The 19860-nt window shown below is 46.5% G+C and overlaps 1 protein-coding gene and 1 long non-coding RNA gene across 3 annotated transcripts in view; one reads left to right on the top strand and one right to left on the bottom strand.

The window, feature by feature from the left end:
- Positions 1 to 1842: 1842 nt before the first annotated feature.
- LOC129037361 (uncharacterized) lies at positions 1843 to 19118 on the top strand. Its single transcript, XR_008502777.1, has 8 exons — positions 1843 to 2008; positions 2986 to 3163; positions 5275 to 5396; positions 12877 to 13034; positions 13316 to 13453; positions 13652 to 13811; positions 16684 to 16947; positions 17580 to 19118. It is a non-coding gene; the product is annotated as an uncharacterized LOC129037361 (long non-coding RNA).
- Positions 2221 to 19860, bottom strand: part of THBS4 (thrombospondin 4) — a 48537-nt gene continuing 30897 nt past the window's right edge. For both annotated transcript variants that reach the window (XM_063664942.1, XM_054489381.2), the window contains 13 exons: positions 17336 to 17488; positions 15122 to 15226; positions 14782 to 14889; positions 14349 to 14508; positions 13146 to 13264; positions 12215 to 12267; positions 8479 to 8672; positions 7284 to 7462; positions 6547 to 6595; positions 6259 to 6455; positions 5422 to 5594; positions 2978 to 3117; positions 2221 to 2445 (listed from right to left, as the gene is read on the bottom strand). In XM_063664942.1, the coding sequence (XP_063521012.1) occupies positions 2384 to 2445; positions 2978 to 3117; positions 5422 to 5594; positions 6259 to 6455; positions 6547 to 6595; positions 7284 to 7462; positions 8479 to 8672; positions 12215 to 12267; positions 13146 to 13264; positions 14349 to 14508; positions 14782 to 14889; positions 15122 to 15226; positions 17336 to 17488 (1692 nt within the window). In that variant the 3' untranslated portion in view covers positions 2221 to 2383. The remainder of the gene's footprint in view (positions 2446 to 2977; positions 3118 to 5421; positions 5595 to 6258; positions 6456 to 6546; positions 6596 to 7283; positions 7463 to 8478; positions 8673 to 12214; positions 12268 to 13145; positions 13265 to 14348; positions 14509 to 14781; positions 14890 to 15121; positions 15227 to 17335; positions 17489 to 19860) is intronic.

Here is a 19860-nt window from a genome sequence, read left to right as displayed (position 1 = left end):
TTACCTGGGGGAGAGCATACCACACCTGCTAGCTCATCCCCTGAGTCTGCAACTGGCTAGCTTCTCTCAAGTGCTTCCTGATTTTCACTTTTTTTTTTTTGGAGACATGTCTTGCTCTGTTGCCCAGGCTGGAATGCAGTGGCACGATCTCAGCTCACTGCAACCTCCGCCCCCCAGATTCAAGAGATTCTTGTGCTTCAGCCCCATGAGGAACTGGGAGTATAGGCATGAGCCACTGCACCTGGCCTAATTTTTGTATTTTTAGTAGAGATGGGGTTTTACCATGTTGGCCAGACTGGTCCCAAACTCCTGAACTCAAGCGATCCTCCTGCCTAGGCCTCCCAAAGTGCTAGGATTACAGGTGTGAGCCATAGCACCCCGCCCATTTTTACTTTTCTTACTTCATTTCTTATGCAAGAAATTTTCTGAAAGCCTCGAGTTTTCTACATCAGCTTCAAAAATATAAGGAGGGCCAACTAGGAATAGGACAAGGTAGAATAATCACTTGTGTGCTGATAAATATTTAACAACCAGTTCTCTGGAGCCCTGATTTGTAGTGTTTGCCAGTTTCTGTGTAAATACTCCCACTATGGCCAATTTCAAACTACCAACAGTTTAACTGGCTCACAATATTCCTAAAACTTGAATAGTTGGCTCTTATGAGCTGGTAGGAGCTGGCTTCAGCACACTGCTGGTTCTACATGCGTCTTTGTTTCTTGTTTTGCATAAATAACAAGTTTTGTCTTCCCAAAAATGTAATAAGCTCCCTAAGGGATGGAATTATGTTCTAGATCTCCTGTGGGCCCATGGTTTCTAAAACAATTACAGACACAAAAGATTTAACCAAGAGAGTCTGTTTCCTGTGGACATACTGTGTTCTTGGGCTTGCACAGCCGACAGCAGGGAGGCTGCCCCAGGGGTGGACATGGCGTGGGTTGCCTCCTCCTTCCACAAGCCTCACTCTTGTTGCCCAGGCTGGAGTACAGTGGTGCAATCTCGGCTCGCTGCAGCCTCTGCCTCCCGGGCTCAAGCGATTCTCCCACCTCAGCCTCCCAAATAGCTGGGACTACAAGCAAGTGGCACCACACCCGGCTAATTTTTGTATTTTTAGTAGAGATGGGTTTCGCCATGTTGGCCAGGCTGGTCTTGAACTCCTGGCCTCAAGTGATCTGCCTGCCTTGGCCTCCCAAAGTGCTTGGGACCACAGGCAAGTGCCACCACCCCTGGCCCCACTGGAGTTTTTGATGTAGGAGATCAGATGTCCTGGATTACAAGGCAACACACATCTCCAGGCTGTACATGAGAGGAGGATGTCCAGAAATCCTCCAGATCTCATGCATGCACCATTGTATTTTCTCACTGTTAAAGTCATGATAAAACTGTGGTGTTTTTTCTTCATACATGATTTAATATATCTCTAGGAATTCTGGAATAAGAAAATATATAACTGCACAGCAATATTCTTTGAAACAAAATTTCTAGAGAATTTATAAAAATTTGCTTGGATCTTTGACTTACAACTGAAATACAAGACAGGCTAGTATACAAATTAGGCAAGTTTCTGCCCTGTACATCCAGCTACTGGTACCACAAAGAGAGGATATGTTGTGACTTTTTGGGTTGAGGAGGACTTTTATGATCATATACACTCTACTGTCCTTTCACTTAAGAGTCATTCATTCATTCTTCGTTTATTAATTCAGCAGACGTTTATTGGCTATCTACTACATTCCAGGTACTGTGGGGATGTTGATTGTAATGACATGATCGTTTATTGTCAATATGCTTATATTCCACTAGGGGGAGCCAAATATATAAATAAGCTTAAGAATTAATGTTGAAGGGGCCAGAATAGAAATCTGTGGAAGGTGTGGGATGGGAGGAGAGCATCAGAAAGAATCGGGCAAATCTGTCCCAGGACTAGGTCAGAAAAACGCCTTCCTAAGGAAGGTGCCCCTCCGAACACGTGTTTCTGAGACCCCTTACCCAAAATAAGGAAGCTGCCGAGGTGAGCACGGAACGGTTAGGCGTTTTGTATGGAGCGAATTGGGGGACCCCAGATGAGACCTCTGGCCTGGGCCTTGTGATTCACGCATAGGCTCAATCTTATCGGCCACCGGGTCTGAGAAGAAACCACCACCCTGCAAGTTAACGGGGATCCCTCCGAGAACGGGCACCTCAAAGCCTGAGCCACACGAGAGCAATGTCTGAGCAACACGGTTTTTAAAAATGATCTCTTCTCCTTTATTGCCACATTCATATAAAACGTTTTGATATACTTGGGTTGGTAAAAGAAAGCCACAGTGTATAAAGAAAATTAAAGGAAGTTGAAAAATATATGGTTTTAGTGTTCCGAAAAGCAGTTACGGATTGCTTCCGTGGTTTAATTATCGAAGCGGTCGAAATTCTGGGTTTGAAACTCTTGGAAGTCCTCAGGGATGGTGTCTGGAATAGGAATGGGCACAGGGAGGTTAGGGAGGCTCCTTTCACCCCGGACCCCGGACCCCGCCCGCGGCGCAGGCGTCCTGTAGGGGGCGCTGTTAGCCCGCCAAGGAGGCCCCGCAGGCCCTCGCCGCCATTTTCTCCTGCAGGCTGCTTTGCAAACCATTGGCTTAAAGCCCAGGAGTGCTCCTTCCCGGCCCTGCAGAAAATCAGCCGGCAGAATGGATTTTGCATCTGTGACTATGTTTTAACCACATGAAAATAAAGGCTTCCTGTAAATTAAATCTGACTGGATTTCTCACTGAACCCCAAACCCTAAACCATGCAGTTAAATTCTATGGGTCTTAATTTCCACATGGATAAAATAGGATAAATGCGATCTGCTTTTTACTTCTGGTACACAGGGACTATCAGGTTTTAATGACTATGTGGTATGAGCGTTGGGCTTTTGGGGGGAAGTGAGGTATAAAAATAAGGTGGCAGTGTTTGACTAATTCTAGTAACAATGTTGAACAGTAACGAGAATGCACGTTACCATTGCAGCGATACTTGAGGTTGGACCAGATGATGTTTTCTTGAGAGAAGCAGAAAACGCCAAGTCGGCCTCCACGCATTGTCGTGTCTATGGTGACTCCAGAGTCAGCCACCAACTCAGAGCCTTCATAAAATCGTACCCTGCGGACAACACAGCCGGAGGGGCCTTCATGAAATCCAACCCGGGGTGAAGTGCCCACTGTGAGGCCCAGGGGCCCCACTTCTTATACGTACCTCCGTCTTTACTCTGTTTTAAGCTCCATTTTTCGCTCACCTGGATTGGACTGTAGCTGTTCCCACTTACTAGACTGGAAGTCCCTGAGGGCAGGGACCGTGTGTGTCCGTGTGTGTGTCGGGGGGTGGGGGGTGTTTCTTCCCAGCTTCTGTCTCTCACAAGGCCTAACATGATGTTGGACACACCATCAAACTTGAGTTAAAAATCAAACCAAACCAAACCAAACCTGATGTCTTGAGTGAGAAAGTTTTGTGTCTTCATTGTCATGTGAATTGCCTTGTCTAGATACCATGCTTAAAAACTTCTGCTTTTCCTTTGGTCTGATTTATATCTTTTGGTAGAATCTCAGAGCAATGATTCTCCACAGGAGACAGCACTCCCTAAGTAGAGTTGGACGAATCTGTGGGGACACTTCGGGTTGTCACAGTGGCACTGAGTGATGGCAGCCAGGGATGCTGGATAGCGAGCAATGCCCTGGAGAGAACAATCAAAACCTGTCCTGCATTCCATACACTTCTGGAGTGTTCCTCAGACACCAGGGTAGGTAAAGAGCAACTATCAGGGCCTAGAACCTGACTCACTTTCACTTGTAAACAGCAAGTATATTTTGCACAAATTTTAATATAAACTATATTTTCCAGGGTAAATTGAGAAAATTTGTTTGAAAATTAACATTCTAAAATGTGTACCATTTGAGAAATTTACATCGCTGTCATCAACACCAGTGTAACATTTAAGTCACTGACACAACAGTCTGTTAGAATGTCACCTTCGTAGTGATTCTAGGCATGGGTGCGAGTGTCTGTTTCATTTTGTCTTCTGGTGTGGGGGTGCTCAAGTATTTAAATTATTTTGTTATAAATTATTCATTTCTCTATTATATTGTTAGGGCTCACATTGATTTTCTAGATTATATGTGTAGGTAGGTTGTAATTTCTATGATTCCATTTTGGGACGGAAAAGGGGGCATTTCAACATATTTATTATTTAAAAAAGGGGCATTGGGCCTAATAGGGCTGAGAACATGATCATCTTACTGTGAGACAAAAAGAGTACATTTGACATAATGTCACAAAGAGAAACAAAACATGAATTTGCCCTCATGATTTTCTTTTTTCCACGAGGCTGCTTTCCTGCCCTGATGAGGAGAATGCACTCAGTACTCCTTCCTAAATATACTACATAGGCTAGGATGGGTGTTGATCTGTAAGTTCAAATGAAGAAGAACACTATCTACATTTCAAAGATACAGCCCTAAGCCTCCTAACTCCCGAGCATACTTAAAAAACAACAACAAAAAATCCTATAAAGAAACAAGACAGACTACTTTGGCTTACATGATGATCAGTTCATGCCACGTGTAGTAGATGTCAGGCTTTGTGCTAGGCCCTGGGGAGATCAAAATAATAAGCTACGACTGGGCACAGTGGCCCATGCCTGTAATCCCAGCACTTTGGGATGCCGAGGTGGGCGGATCACGAGGTCAGGAGATCAAGACCAGCCTGGCCAACATGATGAAACCCCATCTCTACTAAAAATACAAAAATTAGCCTGGCGTGATGGTGCGTGCCTGTAATCCCAGCTACTCGGGAGGCTGAGGCAGAAGAATCACTTGAACCAGGAAGGCGGAGGTTGCAGTGAGCCGAGATCACGCCACAGTACTCCTGCCTGGCAACAGAGTGGGATTCCGTCTCAAAAAAAAAAAAAAAGATACAAGCACTGCCCTCATGCAGTTTGTGATCCAGCAGGGAAGACAGACTGTAAGGGGCATAGTGCAGTCAGGGTGAAACATGCACTAGTAAGTGATTATGCAGGGCCCAGAGGTGCCACAGGGGAGGGTGTGGAGAAGAGACCCTACCACACCTCTTACCTCGTACCGACTGGCATGTCCACCCTCAGGCTTCTCTGCAGAGCATGGCAGAAGGGCACAGCCGTCCAAATGCACCAATCCCACAACGCTGGGTCGTCCCCTCAACTCTGCTCCTTCTATCCCCATCTTGGTCCTATACTGTCCTGTCCGGGTGGTCTGATCCTGAATACCTTCTCTCCCACCTCTTTTCTAGGTTCCCCATCCTGCGGTCACAAAAGTCCTGGCATGTCCTTGGGGACAATCCTAGGTCAGAATTGCTCAGGGAAGTGAAGGCTCTGGGACGCAGAACAGAGAATGCTTTGCTTCTAGAGCAAGGTAAGGAAACGGGGCCTCTACCTACCTGATGTAGCCCACCTGGGGCCTGTGCTGTAGGAACCAGCGGTAGGACACCTTGTCCTTCCAGCCCACATTCCTGGAGTCCTTCCACAGCAGCCTGACCTGGTCACTGGTGTCCCCCGTGTGCCACAGGGAGTTCCGGAGATGCTCCCCTGGACCTGTCTTAGACTTCACAGCCTGGATGATGACACAAGCAAGGTTTTAGGACAGGACACAGGCACCACCCTTCCTGCTTCCTGGATCTGAAGTGATGATCCAGGTTATAGTCATGGTTATAATCTGGCTGCCTTGGATTCAGAACAAAGCATAAACACTTAAATGCCATTTCTATGGAGGTGACCCCAACCTTTTACTACTAAGCCTTGCCCAGTATTCCATTACACATTCCATGTTGTTCCTGCTGCACATCCACTGCTCCCCATCCACTGCTCCCTACATTTGCCCAATGAGGGCTCCCATCAAACATCTGGCTAGTTAAGTCAGCCTTGTGTCCTAGCAGGAGTGGCAGAAGTAGCCCATCAGCCCTCCTGTACAAAGTTGGACCTATCGATGAAATTTATTAGCCAGTTTCCAACACAGTGTGCCTGAAGATGCACTCTAAACCTTCCCTCTCTCTGACCTCATGTAGGCTGGGATTCCCACCATTAGAGGTTAGAATGTAGCTGGTACACAGGAATGAAGGCAAGGCCCTGGGTCAGCTGCAGTCTTCCCTGACTCTAACGTTAACATAAATGCATCAATTTTTTTAGATTAACTAAGTACCATATGGGAAAACAAAACATCCGAAAAAAGATGAGGGGTCCAGAAGAAAGGGAGATGAATGACTTCAAACCACCAATACCTTCAGCTGAATGCCAGGTTCTGCAACCGCTCGGAATGGGGTGGCTTGCCAATATGTCTGCTCCGTCTGCTTCCACATGACCACGTAGAAGCTGGAGCTGTCTTGGTAGCCAAAGATAAAGCCTGCATAGTCATCATCTGTCTGGGTATTTACATGGAAGGTCCCTTCGAAGTCAACTCCATTAAAAGCCGTGTACCCTGTAGGACCAGGTAAGATTAGAACAATAGACAAACCACACTAGTAGCTGGAAGAATTCTATGTGAGTGGCAGCTGAGGCCCTGGACGTACCCACTGCCAGGCCAGGATCACTGTTCATGGTCTGCACAATCTCCATGCCCTGCAGAGAGAGTTGAGGGAGTTCAGAACAGTCTTGAAGGGGCCAAGTAACCTTAAGGAAGCTCAAAACCTCAGGCACCATGAGTGAGTGGCCAGTGATGTCTGACTGCCATATAAAGATTTCATTATCTGAATAGTTGCTCTATTGTGTTATGTGCTCAAAGAAAGCATGCGCTCATAAAGGTTAAAAAAAGCTCAAAGCTGAATAGAAATAAGTTTGCTGAGACTGTCACTTAAGCTGATTGAACAGGCCCTTAACTGGGGAGCATACAACATATACTTCTAATCAATGTGACTTGCTCTGTGACTCTGGAAAATCTACCAAGCCTCTCTGTGCCTGCATTTCTTAGTTACACAATGAGGAGGATATGCAGAAGGCAGTCTGCTGCAGAGATCAGAAGTGTGGGTTCTAGGGTCAGACTGCCTGGGTCCCAATTCCAGTCATCTCAGCTACTTACCACAGTGCTACCATCATTAAAGCTGCTACAATCATGAAAGCTGTAGCAGACAATTTCATCCTCTGTAAAATGGGCATAATTGAAGTAGTCTGTCATAGGGCTGTTGAGGAATAAGAGCGATGTGAAGAATGCCTGGCTCATCGTCTGCACCCTCTAAACATGACCTACCACTATCAGAAGGGCCTCTGTTGAGAGGCAAGGCTGAGCCATTGCCACCCATGGGACACTCACCTGGTTCAGGACCACCCAGTTGGGATCGATCTGGGCGTCCCCTTCAGGATCCAGGACCACGGTCTGGTAAGCCCTGAAGTCGGTCAGGGTGACCTCTGCGTTCTCTGGGCAGACGTCGATCCGATCGATGACCTGGTCCTGGTCAAAGTCAGACTCACAGATGTCTCCCACTCCATCGCCTGAGTGGGGTGGAGAAAGGACAGGAGCTCAATAGCGCTCACACCCACCACCACTCCTTGGCAGGGAAAGGGGCTGTGTGAGGAACAGAAGGGCTCAAGCTCCCACAACCAGGGCCATGATTTCCCATCAGTGTTGGGAGAGGAGCCGTGGGGACATGTCTGAGCTGGTGCCAGGCCCCATTCTGGAGTCCTTGTACTGGGTGACCAGGCCAGTCCTCCCAGAGCTTTTTGAAAGATCAGTTTGAACAGTTGCCCTCCACTCTGTCCTCAAGAAGTTCTTATTACCTACAGTTGGGTTCACCAACTGGTGGATCTTAAGCTTGACCTCACATAAGCAAATGTCTGCAGCACTTTCTGGACTGTAATGTGTAGAAAACAGGGAAATTATTGTTACCAGAATATCTCTAAGACTAACTTCTGGTGGCCCCTAGACTGAATGTGGCCCCCACGTGTGTGTTGTTCAGCTAACGTGCTGGCATTTTTGCATGTGCACTGCTGTGGATGCATGCCCTCTCCAGGTCACTGCAGTCCCCAACATTCCCTGATGTCTCATGTCTGGCTTGGTGCAGACATTTTCTTATCTGCCTGGCCCCTGCAGGCATCTGTGTTTGTGAACCCAGCATATACCACTTCTACTGTGCCATTCTCTCTATCCTGCTCCTTTTCTGGGACTCCCAGTGGAAGGTGGCAGGTGACAGGTAAGATGGTGGAACAGCTCTCCAAGCCCTTTGCGGACTGAGCCACAGTGTGTGGCTGCTTCCCTGACCTGTGTGATGGTATCCTAGGGTTGTTCAGGAAGATGCAAAGCAGCTCAGTCCTGACTGAGTTGGAGACTGGTGCCTACCAGATATCTGCTGTCCACACAAGCTGCAGCTATGCAGAGAAGCTGGGTGTGGAGAAGCAGCTGATGGGAGCTGGGGATATTCTGAGTTGGTGCCTGGAGAGAGGCGTGCCCCCATGTGCCTGGCTGAAGGGAGCCCAGGGGTGCTGTGCAGCTCTGGGCTGAGCCTGCTTACTGTTGCTATCCTCCTGGGCTGGGTTGGGGACCAACCGGCAGTTGTCTGGTCCAGGGGGCACCAGGTCTGGGATACCATCATTGTCATCATCATCATCACACTCGTCACCAATTCCATCCTTATCGGTGTCCAGCTGGGCACTGTTAATGACGGTGGGGCAGTTGTCTGTGCTGTCCTGGTGACCATCTCCATCACTGCAGGAGAAAGGATAGGTGATGTGGCTCACAGTTCAGCAGGGAACAGGAAGGATCCATTCTTAGGAAGGAGAGTCTGTGCTTGAGGTTTTTTTTAAACCAGGGTTGGCTTTTAAAATCAAACCCACTGGGGTCATTCCCTTAGATAAGGCTGCCCTATGGGCCTCAGAGACAATTTTCCCATCCCCAACCTCTTGAAACAAGTGAGTCATTTCCTACTAAAGAAGATAAGGGTCTATTTCTATGATTTGTGACCAGATGCTCCTATCAGTCCCTGGGAACTGCTAGATGATACTCAACTCAGAGGATGTGTGAGGGGAACAGAGTGACAAGCAGTGGAACCAGACAGCCTCAGTGTAAATCCTGGCTTAGCCACTGGCCAGTGTGTGACCTCAGGCATGACACCTGACCTGTCTATGGCTCAGTGTCCTCATCTGTCAAATGAGAATAGTACCTACCTCATAGGGTTGTTTTGGAGATTAAATGATGAAAATCAGAATTTTGCATATTAAATTTCAATATATGAAAAAGTATTGACTCTTAGGAAGCCCTACAGTGTTTTCTGTTATATTACTCTTCACAATCTCTGGCTAGTGGATCCAAGAGGATTCAGACCTGAACGCCATGGGGAGAAGGGCAAAGTGAACAGGGCCACGCCTTCTCGAGGGGAGTATGTAGGCCGGGCTCAGTGCTGGTCTAAAGGACTTCTCAGAACTCTCCTTCTCTGTCCATCTGACTTTCTGGGCTGAGGGGCCACCTGAAGATGAGCCTGCCCTGCCTCCAAGAGGTGTCCTGGAGTCTGAGACCTCTCATGGTTACTCTGGAAAAGAATGAGTACTCCTTTAGACCTGGTCCACCTGTGGCCTGTCTTGGGCCAGGAGCTGCCCCTGCACCCTCTTGGAAAGGGAAGCCAGGGACCAGATCATGCTCTAGGGCCACACCTTCCAGATGGTACAGGGGAACAGGAAGGGTCCAGCGAAAGTCAAGTCAGCCTGGACAAGCAGAAGATGATGTGGCTCAAACAGCAGAATCCCTGTGCACGCAGCAGGTCTGCTTTATAAAACACAAGACTGAGCTATTTCCATTAGCAGCCGTTCTATATAGCCCTGAACATTTTTATGCAAAAACAAGCAGCTCCTGTCCTCTTCTCCAAGGTTCAACTTTGTGGGAATTAAAACATAGCAGAACGAGTCATTTGTTTTGGGCAAATATCTAGAGGCTGGTGGGACAGGATATTTTAGAAATTAATGTAGATAGTAGTCAGAGCGCAAGATGACCTGCACCAGGGAACATTCTTGATGCACATCATTTAGAGCAGTTGTCAGGATACAGTCCCACCTTCCCCTCAGAAGAGGAGAGGGACATCTGACATCAGGCTCTGTTGCTGACGTGCCTTTCCTTGTACTGTGATACCAATAATAACATGGCCCCTGCTTTCTGCATGTCAGCCTTGGGCCAGCACTGTGCCGGGGGCTTTACCTACATTATCTTGAATTTTCACCATAACCTGCGCGATGCATTTATTTATCTCCTCTTTGCAGATGAAGAAGTTGAGATGCCAAGAGACTGGGAAATATGTTTAAGTTCCCTTAGCTAGTACAGTCAGGCCTCTGTATCCGCGGTTCCGTATCCGCAGATTCAACCAACTGAGGATTGAAAAGATTTGAAAAAGAACAATAAAAAATAACAAAAAAATAATACAAATAAGAAACCAATGCAGTATAATAACTATTTACCTAGCATTTACATTGTATTAGGTATTAAGTAATCTAGAGAGGATTTTTAAAGCATATAGGAGGACAGGTACAGGTTATATGCAGATATTACATCATTTTATATAAGGGACTTGAGTATTTGAGGATTTTGGTGTCCTGGGGGCAGAGGGGTATCCTGGGGGCAGAGGGGTATCCTGGGACCAATACCCTGGGATACTGAGGGATGACTATATGTACTTTGCAGCAAGGACACAGAGCATAATGAAAGAGATGCACACTTTGGGAGGCTGAGGTAGGTGGATCACTTGAGGCCAGGAGTTCGAGACCAGCCTGGCCAACATGGTGAAACCCTGTCTCTACTAAAAATACAAAAATTAGCCAGGCATGGTGGCACACACCTGTAATCCCAGCTACGTGGGAGTCTGAGGCATGAGAATTGCTTGAACCCAGGAGGTGGAGGTTGCAGTGAGCCGAGATCACGCCAGCCTGGGTGACAGAGCAAGACTCCATCTCAAAAAAAAAAAAAAAAAAAAAGAGCTGTGGCTTCATAGGAGCTGTCCTTGAGTAAGGTTTGTGTCAGGAACTGGTTTCTGCAGGGCAACCTCTGATCCAGGTAACAGGAGAGAAATTACATCTTTTTTTGCTTTGTCTTTTAGAATCCTTTCCCTCTCATCCTTGTCCTGGCTGGCTTTATAAGAATTCCCTAAGGAGACAAAAGGGTTTAGAACCTTGGGTTGCAGGTGCCTCTAGGGCTAAGTGACACACGTCTGTTTTTGGTGATATTCTTCCAGAATCTGACCAGTTGATCCAGCCTTGAGTCTTAATGTGGGACTCCATTGTGTTGAGCTAGGAGGGTTCACAAAACTCACTTCCACAGAACAATTCCACTTAAATAAGGAAAACTGAATTAAAAAAATTTCAAGGACCAGGAAATAATAGCAATCCCTCAGCAAACTGACAGCCTTCTATTTTGGGATGATGGTGAAGTTTTCCTGAGCTGAAAGAATATAAAAATAAAAGAGCTAATGTCTACTGAGTGCTATGTATATAACAGAAACCATAATGAGCACTTTCCATGGATCAGCTCAATCTTCATGATGATCCTATGAGCTAGATCTATTGTCATCCTCATTTTACAGATGAGAAAATTGAGGCACAGAAGTATTAGGTAATTTGCCTAAGGTTAGCTGGCATGTAAGAGAAGGAGCTGAAATTTATATCTAGCTGTCTTATTCCAGAGCCCATCTGTGAAGCATGATGCTATATTACCTCTCCTGAAATAGATCTCACTTGCTGAAGTGCCTAGTAACCTATTCTGACACCGTTATCCCCTATACAGAACGTTCAGGGAGAATTTTCATGGTAATTCTGACCAGAGGCAGGGCTATTATCCCACCAGCAGCTCAGTCCACCCAGAAAGATCCCAAGGAATAGAGCAGCAGGAAGTTCTGAAATTTAAAATCCTCTCCGGGCTGGGCGTGGTGGCTCACGCCTGTAATCCCAGCACTTTGGGAGGCTGAGGCGGGCAGATCACGAGGTCAGGAGATTGAGACCATCCTGGCTAACATGGTGAAACCCCATCTCTACTAAAAATATAAAAAAATTAGCCGGGCATGGTAGCGGGCGCCTGTAGTCCCAGCTACTTGGGAGGCTGAGGCAGGAGAATGGCGTAAACCTGGGAGGCGGAGCTTGCAGTGAGCTGAGATCGCACCACTGTACTCCAGCCTGGGCGAGAGCGAGACTCCGCCTCAAAAAAAACAAAACAAAACAACAAACCCTCTCCGGCTGTTTGCATCTGGCTCTCTGCAGTTGGGAGACATGCCATACCTGTCCTGATTGGTGTCACAGGAGTCCCCAACCAGATCATTATCCACATCAGACTGCAAAGAGAACAGCACATGTTACTTATTCCTGGGCCTGCACGTACCGAATGTTCCAGAGAAGGCAGACCTCACCCATCATCATTGGATTTGGGGAATTATTTCTCTGGAACTGGGGTGGTGCAAAACTGCAAAAGGACAACACCATATTGGTGTAGGCACAATGCTGAATTTTCAAAAAAGCCTTCTAAAATATCAAGCTACATGGATGGGCTGCCCACACACCAGATGAGCTGATTGGAAAGGGGCGCTGGGGTAGCATGGTGGCAGGTGGAGGCGTGGAACTCTGGCACGGGTCAGAGGGAGCCAGCCATAGGCATGGGGAGAAGGCAAGTTGATTTTGCTTTGCTTCTGCAATTTGAAATTTGGCCAAAATCGTGAGTGAGTCACAGAGGGCAACCATGACTCCCCTCTCTCAGGGCTTTAAAAATAAATGACACATCATACCCAATTATCCAGACAGGGAGGAGGAGTGAGAAGGGAGATGCAACACATCCCTGGCTGAACTTAATCTGAAATGTCCATACATAGGCTGTGTAGGGGTTTAGGGACTAAAGGGACACAAGGCTCCCAATGGTTAATTTCCATGCTCTGTTTTCCTTTCTGCAGGAAAAATACTTGTATTGAGCATCATGAAGCTCGTGTTACTAACCTCACAGGCAATCGACAGCCTGGGTGATAGTCCCTAGGGCTTCAGATCTCGTGTGGTGTTCATCCCACCATCTTCAGGCCCACAGTGTGTCATTTTTCCACCTCTGCTTTGTTAGGTAAGTGGCAACAGCTAAGAGGCTCTGCTGTGTTTCTAGACACCCATCTTAAATGAGTCTTTGCATAGAGGAATTCAGCCTGGAGTTTGAATTCCCCAGTATCCTACTAACCTGGTTAGGGTTGCTGACATCAGGACAACTGTCACAGGCATCCCCCACACCATCACCATCCTTGTCCCGTTGGTCACGATTGGGAAATTTTGGGCAGTTGTCCAGAATGTTTTTTATTCCTGTGAGAAAGAAATGCTACCTTGAGTCAGGGGAATGTCACTGACTTCTAGGTGCTGGAGAGATCAGGCGCATGGTGAGTCTCTTCTACCTGGGCCAGTGTCACACAGGGACTACCCTTTTCTGCAGTTATCCAGAGGTAGCTTCAAAGGATGGTTTCTGGGAGACTTAAAAATGAACAGCTCTCAGAGGTATTTATCGACTGAATTCTAATTTGTCCAAGATGTCAAGGGCTATGATAGCAACCACGAGGAGGGGATCATGATGGCTGTATGGGCTGACCCTGGAGAGGGAGGATCTCGTGGGGGTATCTGAGCTATGACTGAGACCCTAGGGTTCTAAGGCAGTGTTGTGCTCGAGCTGGGTCCATTGTGTCCCTCTCTTTTCAGTTTTGTGTTTGATTATGTCACATTGGTAGCTTGAAATCAGCAATGAGGACAGTATGGAGTTACATCATGGAAACCAGAAAATGCTACCAACTAGGGCTTTCTGTGGTTTGCTTACCAGCATATACCACTGGAAATGGGTCATCAGTTAGGTTTGCAGAAGGTGAGGTCATGTTTTAGGGGGGTGTGCATGTTCTGGAGTGGGGTGTGTGTGTGTGTGTGTGTGTATGTGTGTTGGGGCAGGTGGTATTTCAAAAAGGTTTTTCCTTCAAGGGCCCACAATGGGATGTGTAGCCTGTGATGTGTAGTCTGTGACCCTGCTCAATGCCTTCTCATTCAGTTCTCCACTTCTCGGTCTCTCACATGTAGAAAGGATAGTAGAGAGTGAGGAGAGGCAGAAATGGGAAGGGAGATGCCCCATAAAGACACACCCTGACAAGACACTGCTTGAAGGGGTCCTACAAAGTTTCTGGCAATGATACAGAGTCCTGGAAACATCCAGAGCCATTAGGTAGTGGAGTGGGCTCTGGGGTCTCCTTCCATAGACACAAGTCCACCTTGGGTCCTCCAGATGCAGGCCACAGTGAGCCACCCACAGCTGGAAGGCTCTGAATCAGTCATTCTATTCCTACTCTCTCAGAGAACAATGGAACAAGGTCAATTGAATCCCAAAGAAAAGACAAAAGCAAGACAAATCTACCATCTCCATCCATGTCATCATCACAGGCATCTCCTCTTCCATCCCCATCCGTGTCTTTCTGGTCGTTATTTAAGACACTTAGGCAGTTATCACAGGCATCCCCAAAGATATCTTTATCGCTGTTCCTTTGGTCCACATTGTGAATCAGGACACAGTTATCCTAAAAGATGAAAGGTTAGAGGGACATCACTCAGACTTTTACTAAATCCACTTCCCCCATTGTTATGAAGCGTCAGAACTCTGGTGGCCCAAGTTTGTCAGTTTTATATTTCAAACATCTGTGAATCTTATAGAGTAAAAAGCTGCAGTGCTGTGGAATGCGAGCATGGAAACTAACATTTGGGATGATTCATATACATAGTTGACATCACAGGCTTTCTCCCATCATCCCTGGTATGTGGCAATTCACAGGCCCTCCCAGCGAAGCAGGTACCTGCTCATTCAGGATCCCATCTCCGTCAGCATCCTCGTCACAAGCGTCACCAATACCATCTCTGTCTGCATCTTCTTGGCCAGAATTTGGCACATACTTGCAGTTGTCCTTAGGGGGAAAATGCAGTTCCGAGTGACATCCTACATTTGTGTTAAGCCAGTAATTGTTTCTGACCTCAAGACACTGTGGCTTTATTGTTGGTGGCTGTTTCACTTCATCTGAGATGCAGCTACTTTACAAGTACAATTTTAAATTAGATCCACAGAACCTCTCCCCATAGAAGATGTGACTTTGGAAAGCCACAGTGCATGTGTGCCTACTGCCACCCCACACCCCTTACCTTTTTACAGTTCCTGGCAGAGCACGGCAGTTCTTCGTCGGGGTAACTGTCGATGTCCACATCCTTTCCACAGATATAGCCATCGCCAGCCCAACCGACTCCACACTGTAAAGGGAAAGCCCATCAGAGGCCTGGGAAGCTGAGCCTGGCTGGGAGCTGGTGGCTGACAAGGGCCTCTCTGCTCCTTTGCTCATTCCCAGGGGGAGGGCCCAGAGTCACTCAGCCTTGTTGGGTGGGGCTTAGAAACTATTTAATTGCACTTGAATAGTGTAATGGTTCACTATTCAAAAGATGTAAAGGGAGACTCAGAGAGAAAACTCTCCCTCCCACTCCCACTTCCAGGAACAGGCAGAGCAGCAGAAGGGAGATGGGAGGAGGGGACTCAGAAGGTCACAGGGAACTGGAAACGCAGAGGGAGAGAAAGCTGACCTGGGACGGGAGGTAAAGGAAGGAGGAGGGAGAGAGTCTGAGGAGCAGAGTCTGGGCCAAGGGAAATCAGACTTATGTGAGCACAGGTTAAATTTCCTGGCCTCACCACTCAAAATAAGGAGCTTTCAGACCAGTGACTTCCTCAGCCGCAGCCTGCCTATTTTCAATCACCTGTGCTCTCCCTCTGCAACCAGGATTTAGGAGGCAGGACTCCAGAGAGACCCTCCCGGGCTCCTGGTTCCTGCTCACTTGCCCCAGCAGGGCCTTTGGAAGGCCTGGAAGGCTGATCCACGAGGTTGGTCCTTGACTCACTTTAATGAGGAAACAATGTCCTCTAGGAAGAAATACATTTTTAATGAGCCATTTTCTGGCAGATTCAATTATTTTAGTAGTCACCCCAAGTTTATTAATCCTTTACCATCTGTCGTTGTGCCTTACTACAAATTCAAAAACATATTAAGAGCCCCATCACCCACCATCCCAGGGGAGTTGTCAATTTGTTCACAGAAAATGGGGATTTCAACAGAGATATACATTTGCTTCTCAATGACTGTTTTTTGGTAATAAACAAGCCCAACCATGAGGAATTCAGGAACTTGCTGGGGTCATTCCCCCTCTGATACAGCACATTCTTCCATCTGACCTTGTTACAGAATATCTGTATTGCCAGGGAGGGCTGACTTTATTATATTTATTTACTTAACTCATTTTTGACTGTTATTTTTCCTATTTGAAAGGTGGTAGGCTCATTGTGGAAAATTGTGTATGCATAAAGATAAAGAAGCATAACTTTGAGATAAAGATGGAAAAGGGCTCCGAGAATCCATCTTGCTACTCAGGGGCGATCACTGTGAACCAGTGACTCCACAGTCTGACGAGCCACCTGCCGAGGGCCTGGCACCCCAGGAAGTGCAGAGGAGGGGGGCAGCTGAAGTCTGCTGATTTGTCAGTGCCTAGGATCCCCAAGACTTTGGATCCTTGGATTTGGGAATGGATGGCAGGCTGAGGACTCTGGATCCTTGGATTTGGGAATGGATGGCAGGAGCATGCCCTCTCCTTCACATAGGGCCCACTACAAGCTCAGCATGAGACCCATGTCAGGCCCTGCTGTGACTGCTCTACTCTCTTCCCAGCCTCCCCTCCCCAGACCAGCTCCATGGCTGGAGAATGCACAGGGGGCGTTCACAGCTTTCACGGAGCTGTCCCTGATTGGAGTGGAGGTAGACATAGAGCATGGCACCGTCTGGCCCTGCCAGTCACCTGGGGAAGACGGGAGGTTTCCCCCGGAGGGACTATGACAGTCCCCACCTCTACATGATGGGACAGTCCCCACAGGAGCGTCGAGGCAGACAGACTCTGGAAGTTGTAAGGATGAGGACAGTTAGAGATGACAGCAGGTATGTTGTCATTATACAGGCAGGTAGATGGGGCAGAAGAAGGAAAGGGGCGAAGAATGTTCCTTCACCTCCCTGCTGCTGGCTTCTGGGCCTTTCCATAGAAGGTGCTTGGGAGCTGGGGCTTCACCAGAGGCTCTGGCATCCAGGTGCCCAAGTGGACAGTGTTGCCCCCCAGCCAAGAGGGAGAGAAAAGGCAGCTGATGGTTAGATGGATGTCAGGCTGCTCCCCACAAACTCGGTGGACCCTGTTCCTATTACACTCCATGCTCATTTAATTGCAATGCTTTCATTTTGGAGTACTTTTACCCTGAAGCACATAGAAACTGGAGAGAGGTGGTGTTAAAAATGGAAGAGGAAAAATGATAGAGGAAGTCAAAAAACAACTTACCACACATGTCACATCCCCCTGCCTCTCTTCAATGCACTGGGCATTCACACTGCAAGGGTTCAGCTCTGGGTTTCTGCAGTTTCTTTCCGCTTTGCATCCCCTTATCTGATCACCAGTATACCCTGGCTTACAAGGCCCACAGCGGTAAGATCCCTGCAAGGAACAAAGATCAGGTGATGAGCTGAAAGCTGTGGGCAAAGGTACAGTTTGAGCAAAGGTACAGTTATTGTGCATATTTTCACAGGTACTCATTGCTGGCAGGAATCAGGCATCAGACCCATGCCTTCCTGTCTGCTTACATGTAAGAGCATGTGAATGTTGACGAAAACACCATCAGACTGGAGGCTGCGTCCGGCCACTCAGACAAAGAGGGAATAGAAGTGAGGGAAGAAGGCTGGACTGTGAACCAATGACACTGAGTTGCCCGTGCCACCGCGGAGGGCATAGGGGACAGGCCAAAAGTTCCAGTGAAGTCCTGGGAGGTGGTATGAGAAGTTTACTCTGGGGACAGGGAGATGATTTGCTTAAAAAGCAAGTTAATTTTTCTTCTTGCTGTTCCTTTGGCTCTTTTACAAGGGAATGACAAAGGAATGGGTGCACAGAGAAATGCTGGCGGCCTGCATTGAGAATTTCTGATGAGGCAGGCTGAGAAACTGACAAATGAGCTGTCAGCTCCACTGCAATGACACTTCAGGGGCCAGGTTTTTTTAGCTTTTATATATATATAATATATATTATCACACTGCACACTATATATGTAATATATATTATATATTATACAATATGTATAAAAAATCAAAATTAAAATTTTCATCTTTATTGAGGTGTAATTGACAAAACTGAATATATTTAAAGTGTGCAGTGTGATGATGTGATATACGTATACATTGTGAAATGATTACCACAGTCAGTTAAGTAACACATCCATCAACTCACATAGTTACCTTCCTTTTTTTTCTTTTTCAGTGAGAACACTTAAGATCTGCTCTCTTAGCATATTTCATATATATAATATAGTATTATTAACTACAGTCACCATGCTGTACATTAGATCTTTTTCATCTTATGCAGTTTTATTGGCATAAAATTTACAGATCGTAAAAGACATCCATTTGAAGTATACAGTTTAATGATTTAAGTCACTCACAACCTCTTAATTGCCAAATCCAAAGCATGCTTTCCAATGACCTGTCCCGATCTTTCAGCCTCCCTGGCTGTGCTGTCAGCTTGCTACTTTTTCTGGCTTCTGCTCTTTTTCCTTGGCCTAGTCCTTCATTTTCGGGGTTTCCTGGAGTTCTATTTACTGTCTACTTTCCTTCTCTCTAGGTGGCTCAGTTGTTACCTTTACACCAAGATTTTGCAAACCTATTTGCAGACTACTTTGTCCTGGTAAAAGCTGAGAAGCAATAAATCCCCATCTATTCCTAAGCAATATAGCAGTGTGGAGAAGAACTCAGGCTCTGTAGCCAACCTGGAAGATGTGTGACCTTAGTCTAAATACGTAACATTTCTTTTTTTCTTTCTGGAGACAGGGTCTCCCTCTGTCACCCAGACTAGAGTGCAGTGGCGATCACAGCTCACTGTAGCCTCAAACTACTCTTGTACCCAAATGATCCTTCAGCCTTAGCCTCCTGAGGAGCTGGGACTATAGGCATGCTCCACCATGCCTGGACTGAATGATGTAATATTTCTGTCCCTCAGTTTCTTCAGATGTAAAATGGGGATAATAATAATCCCTGTTTATGAGGTTGTTGTTGAGGATTAAAATAAGTGACTTGATAAATGTAAAGTGCTTTTACTTACAAGGAAACAAGGAACCTAGAGGCTGGATAACTTTCAAATACTCATACACGTAATCAGTAGCTCTTTTCTTGATAGTCAACTCTGGTACATCTCTCATCTTGGACACAGTTTGATAAGAACTTTCAGAAATAAAACCCATATCTAAATACTTAAGTTACAGGCATCCCTAAGTGCTGAGCACTTTAATTTAATACAATGAAAAGTTTTGAAAAGCTTTTTTTTTTTGAGACGGAGTCTTGCTCTGTCGCCCAGGCTGGAGTGCAGTGGTGCGATCTTGGCTCACTGCAAGCTCCGCCTCCCGGGTTCATGTCATACTCCTGCCTCAGCCTCCAGAGTAGCTGGGACTACAGGCACCCGCTACCAGGCCCGGCTAATTTTTTTTTGTATTTATAGTAGAGACGGGGTTTCACCATGTTAGCCAGTATGGTCTTGATCTCCTGACCCCATGACTGAAAAGTTTTATGAAAATAAATAATGCCATTTGGGGATTGTGTAGTCACCAGTAAAATACTGAACTATTAATATAAACTACCAAGCTCTTCACAATTTTAAAATACGGAGTAATAATTTATTCAATAAATAGTTATCTAATAGCCTAATATTGCAACTTTGATAGAAAATAAAGAACAAACTTGGCACTTATAAAATTATTCTTACATAAAAATTAATTATAAAATTACTCATATTAAACACTTTTTCAGCACAAACTTTTGCCTTTATTC

Source organism: Pongo pygmaeus, chromosome 4 (genome assembly GCF_028885625.2).
Source record: "Pongo pygmaeus isolate AG05252 chromosome 4, NHGRI_mPonPyg2-v2.0_pri, whole genome shotgun sequence".
Taxonomy (NCBI): Eukaryota; Metazoa; Chordata; class Mammalia; order Primates; family Hominidae; genus Pongo; species Pongo pygmaeus.
Note: the sequence above shows the minus strand (reverse complement) of the source record. Positions and strands in the feature narration are given on the sequence as shown.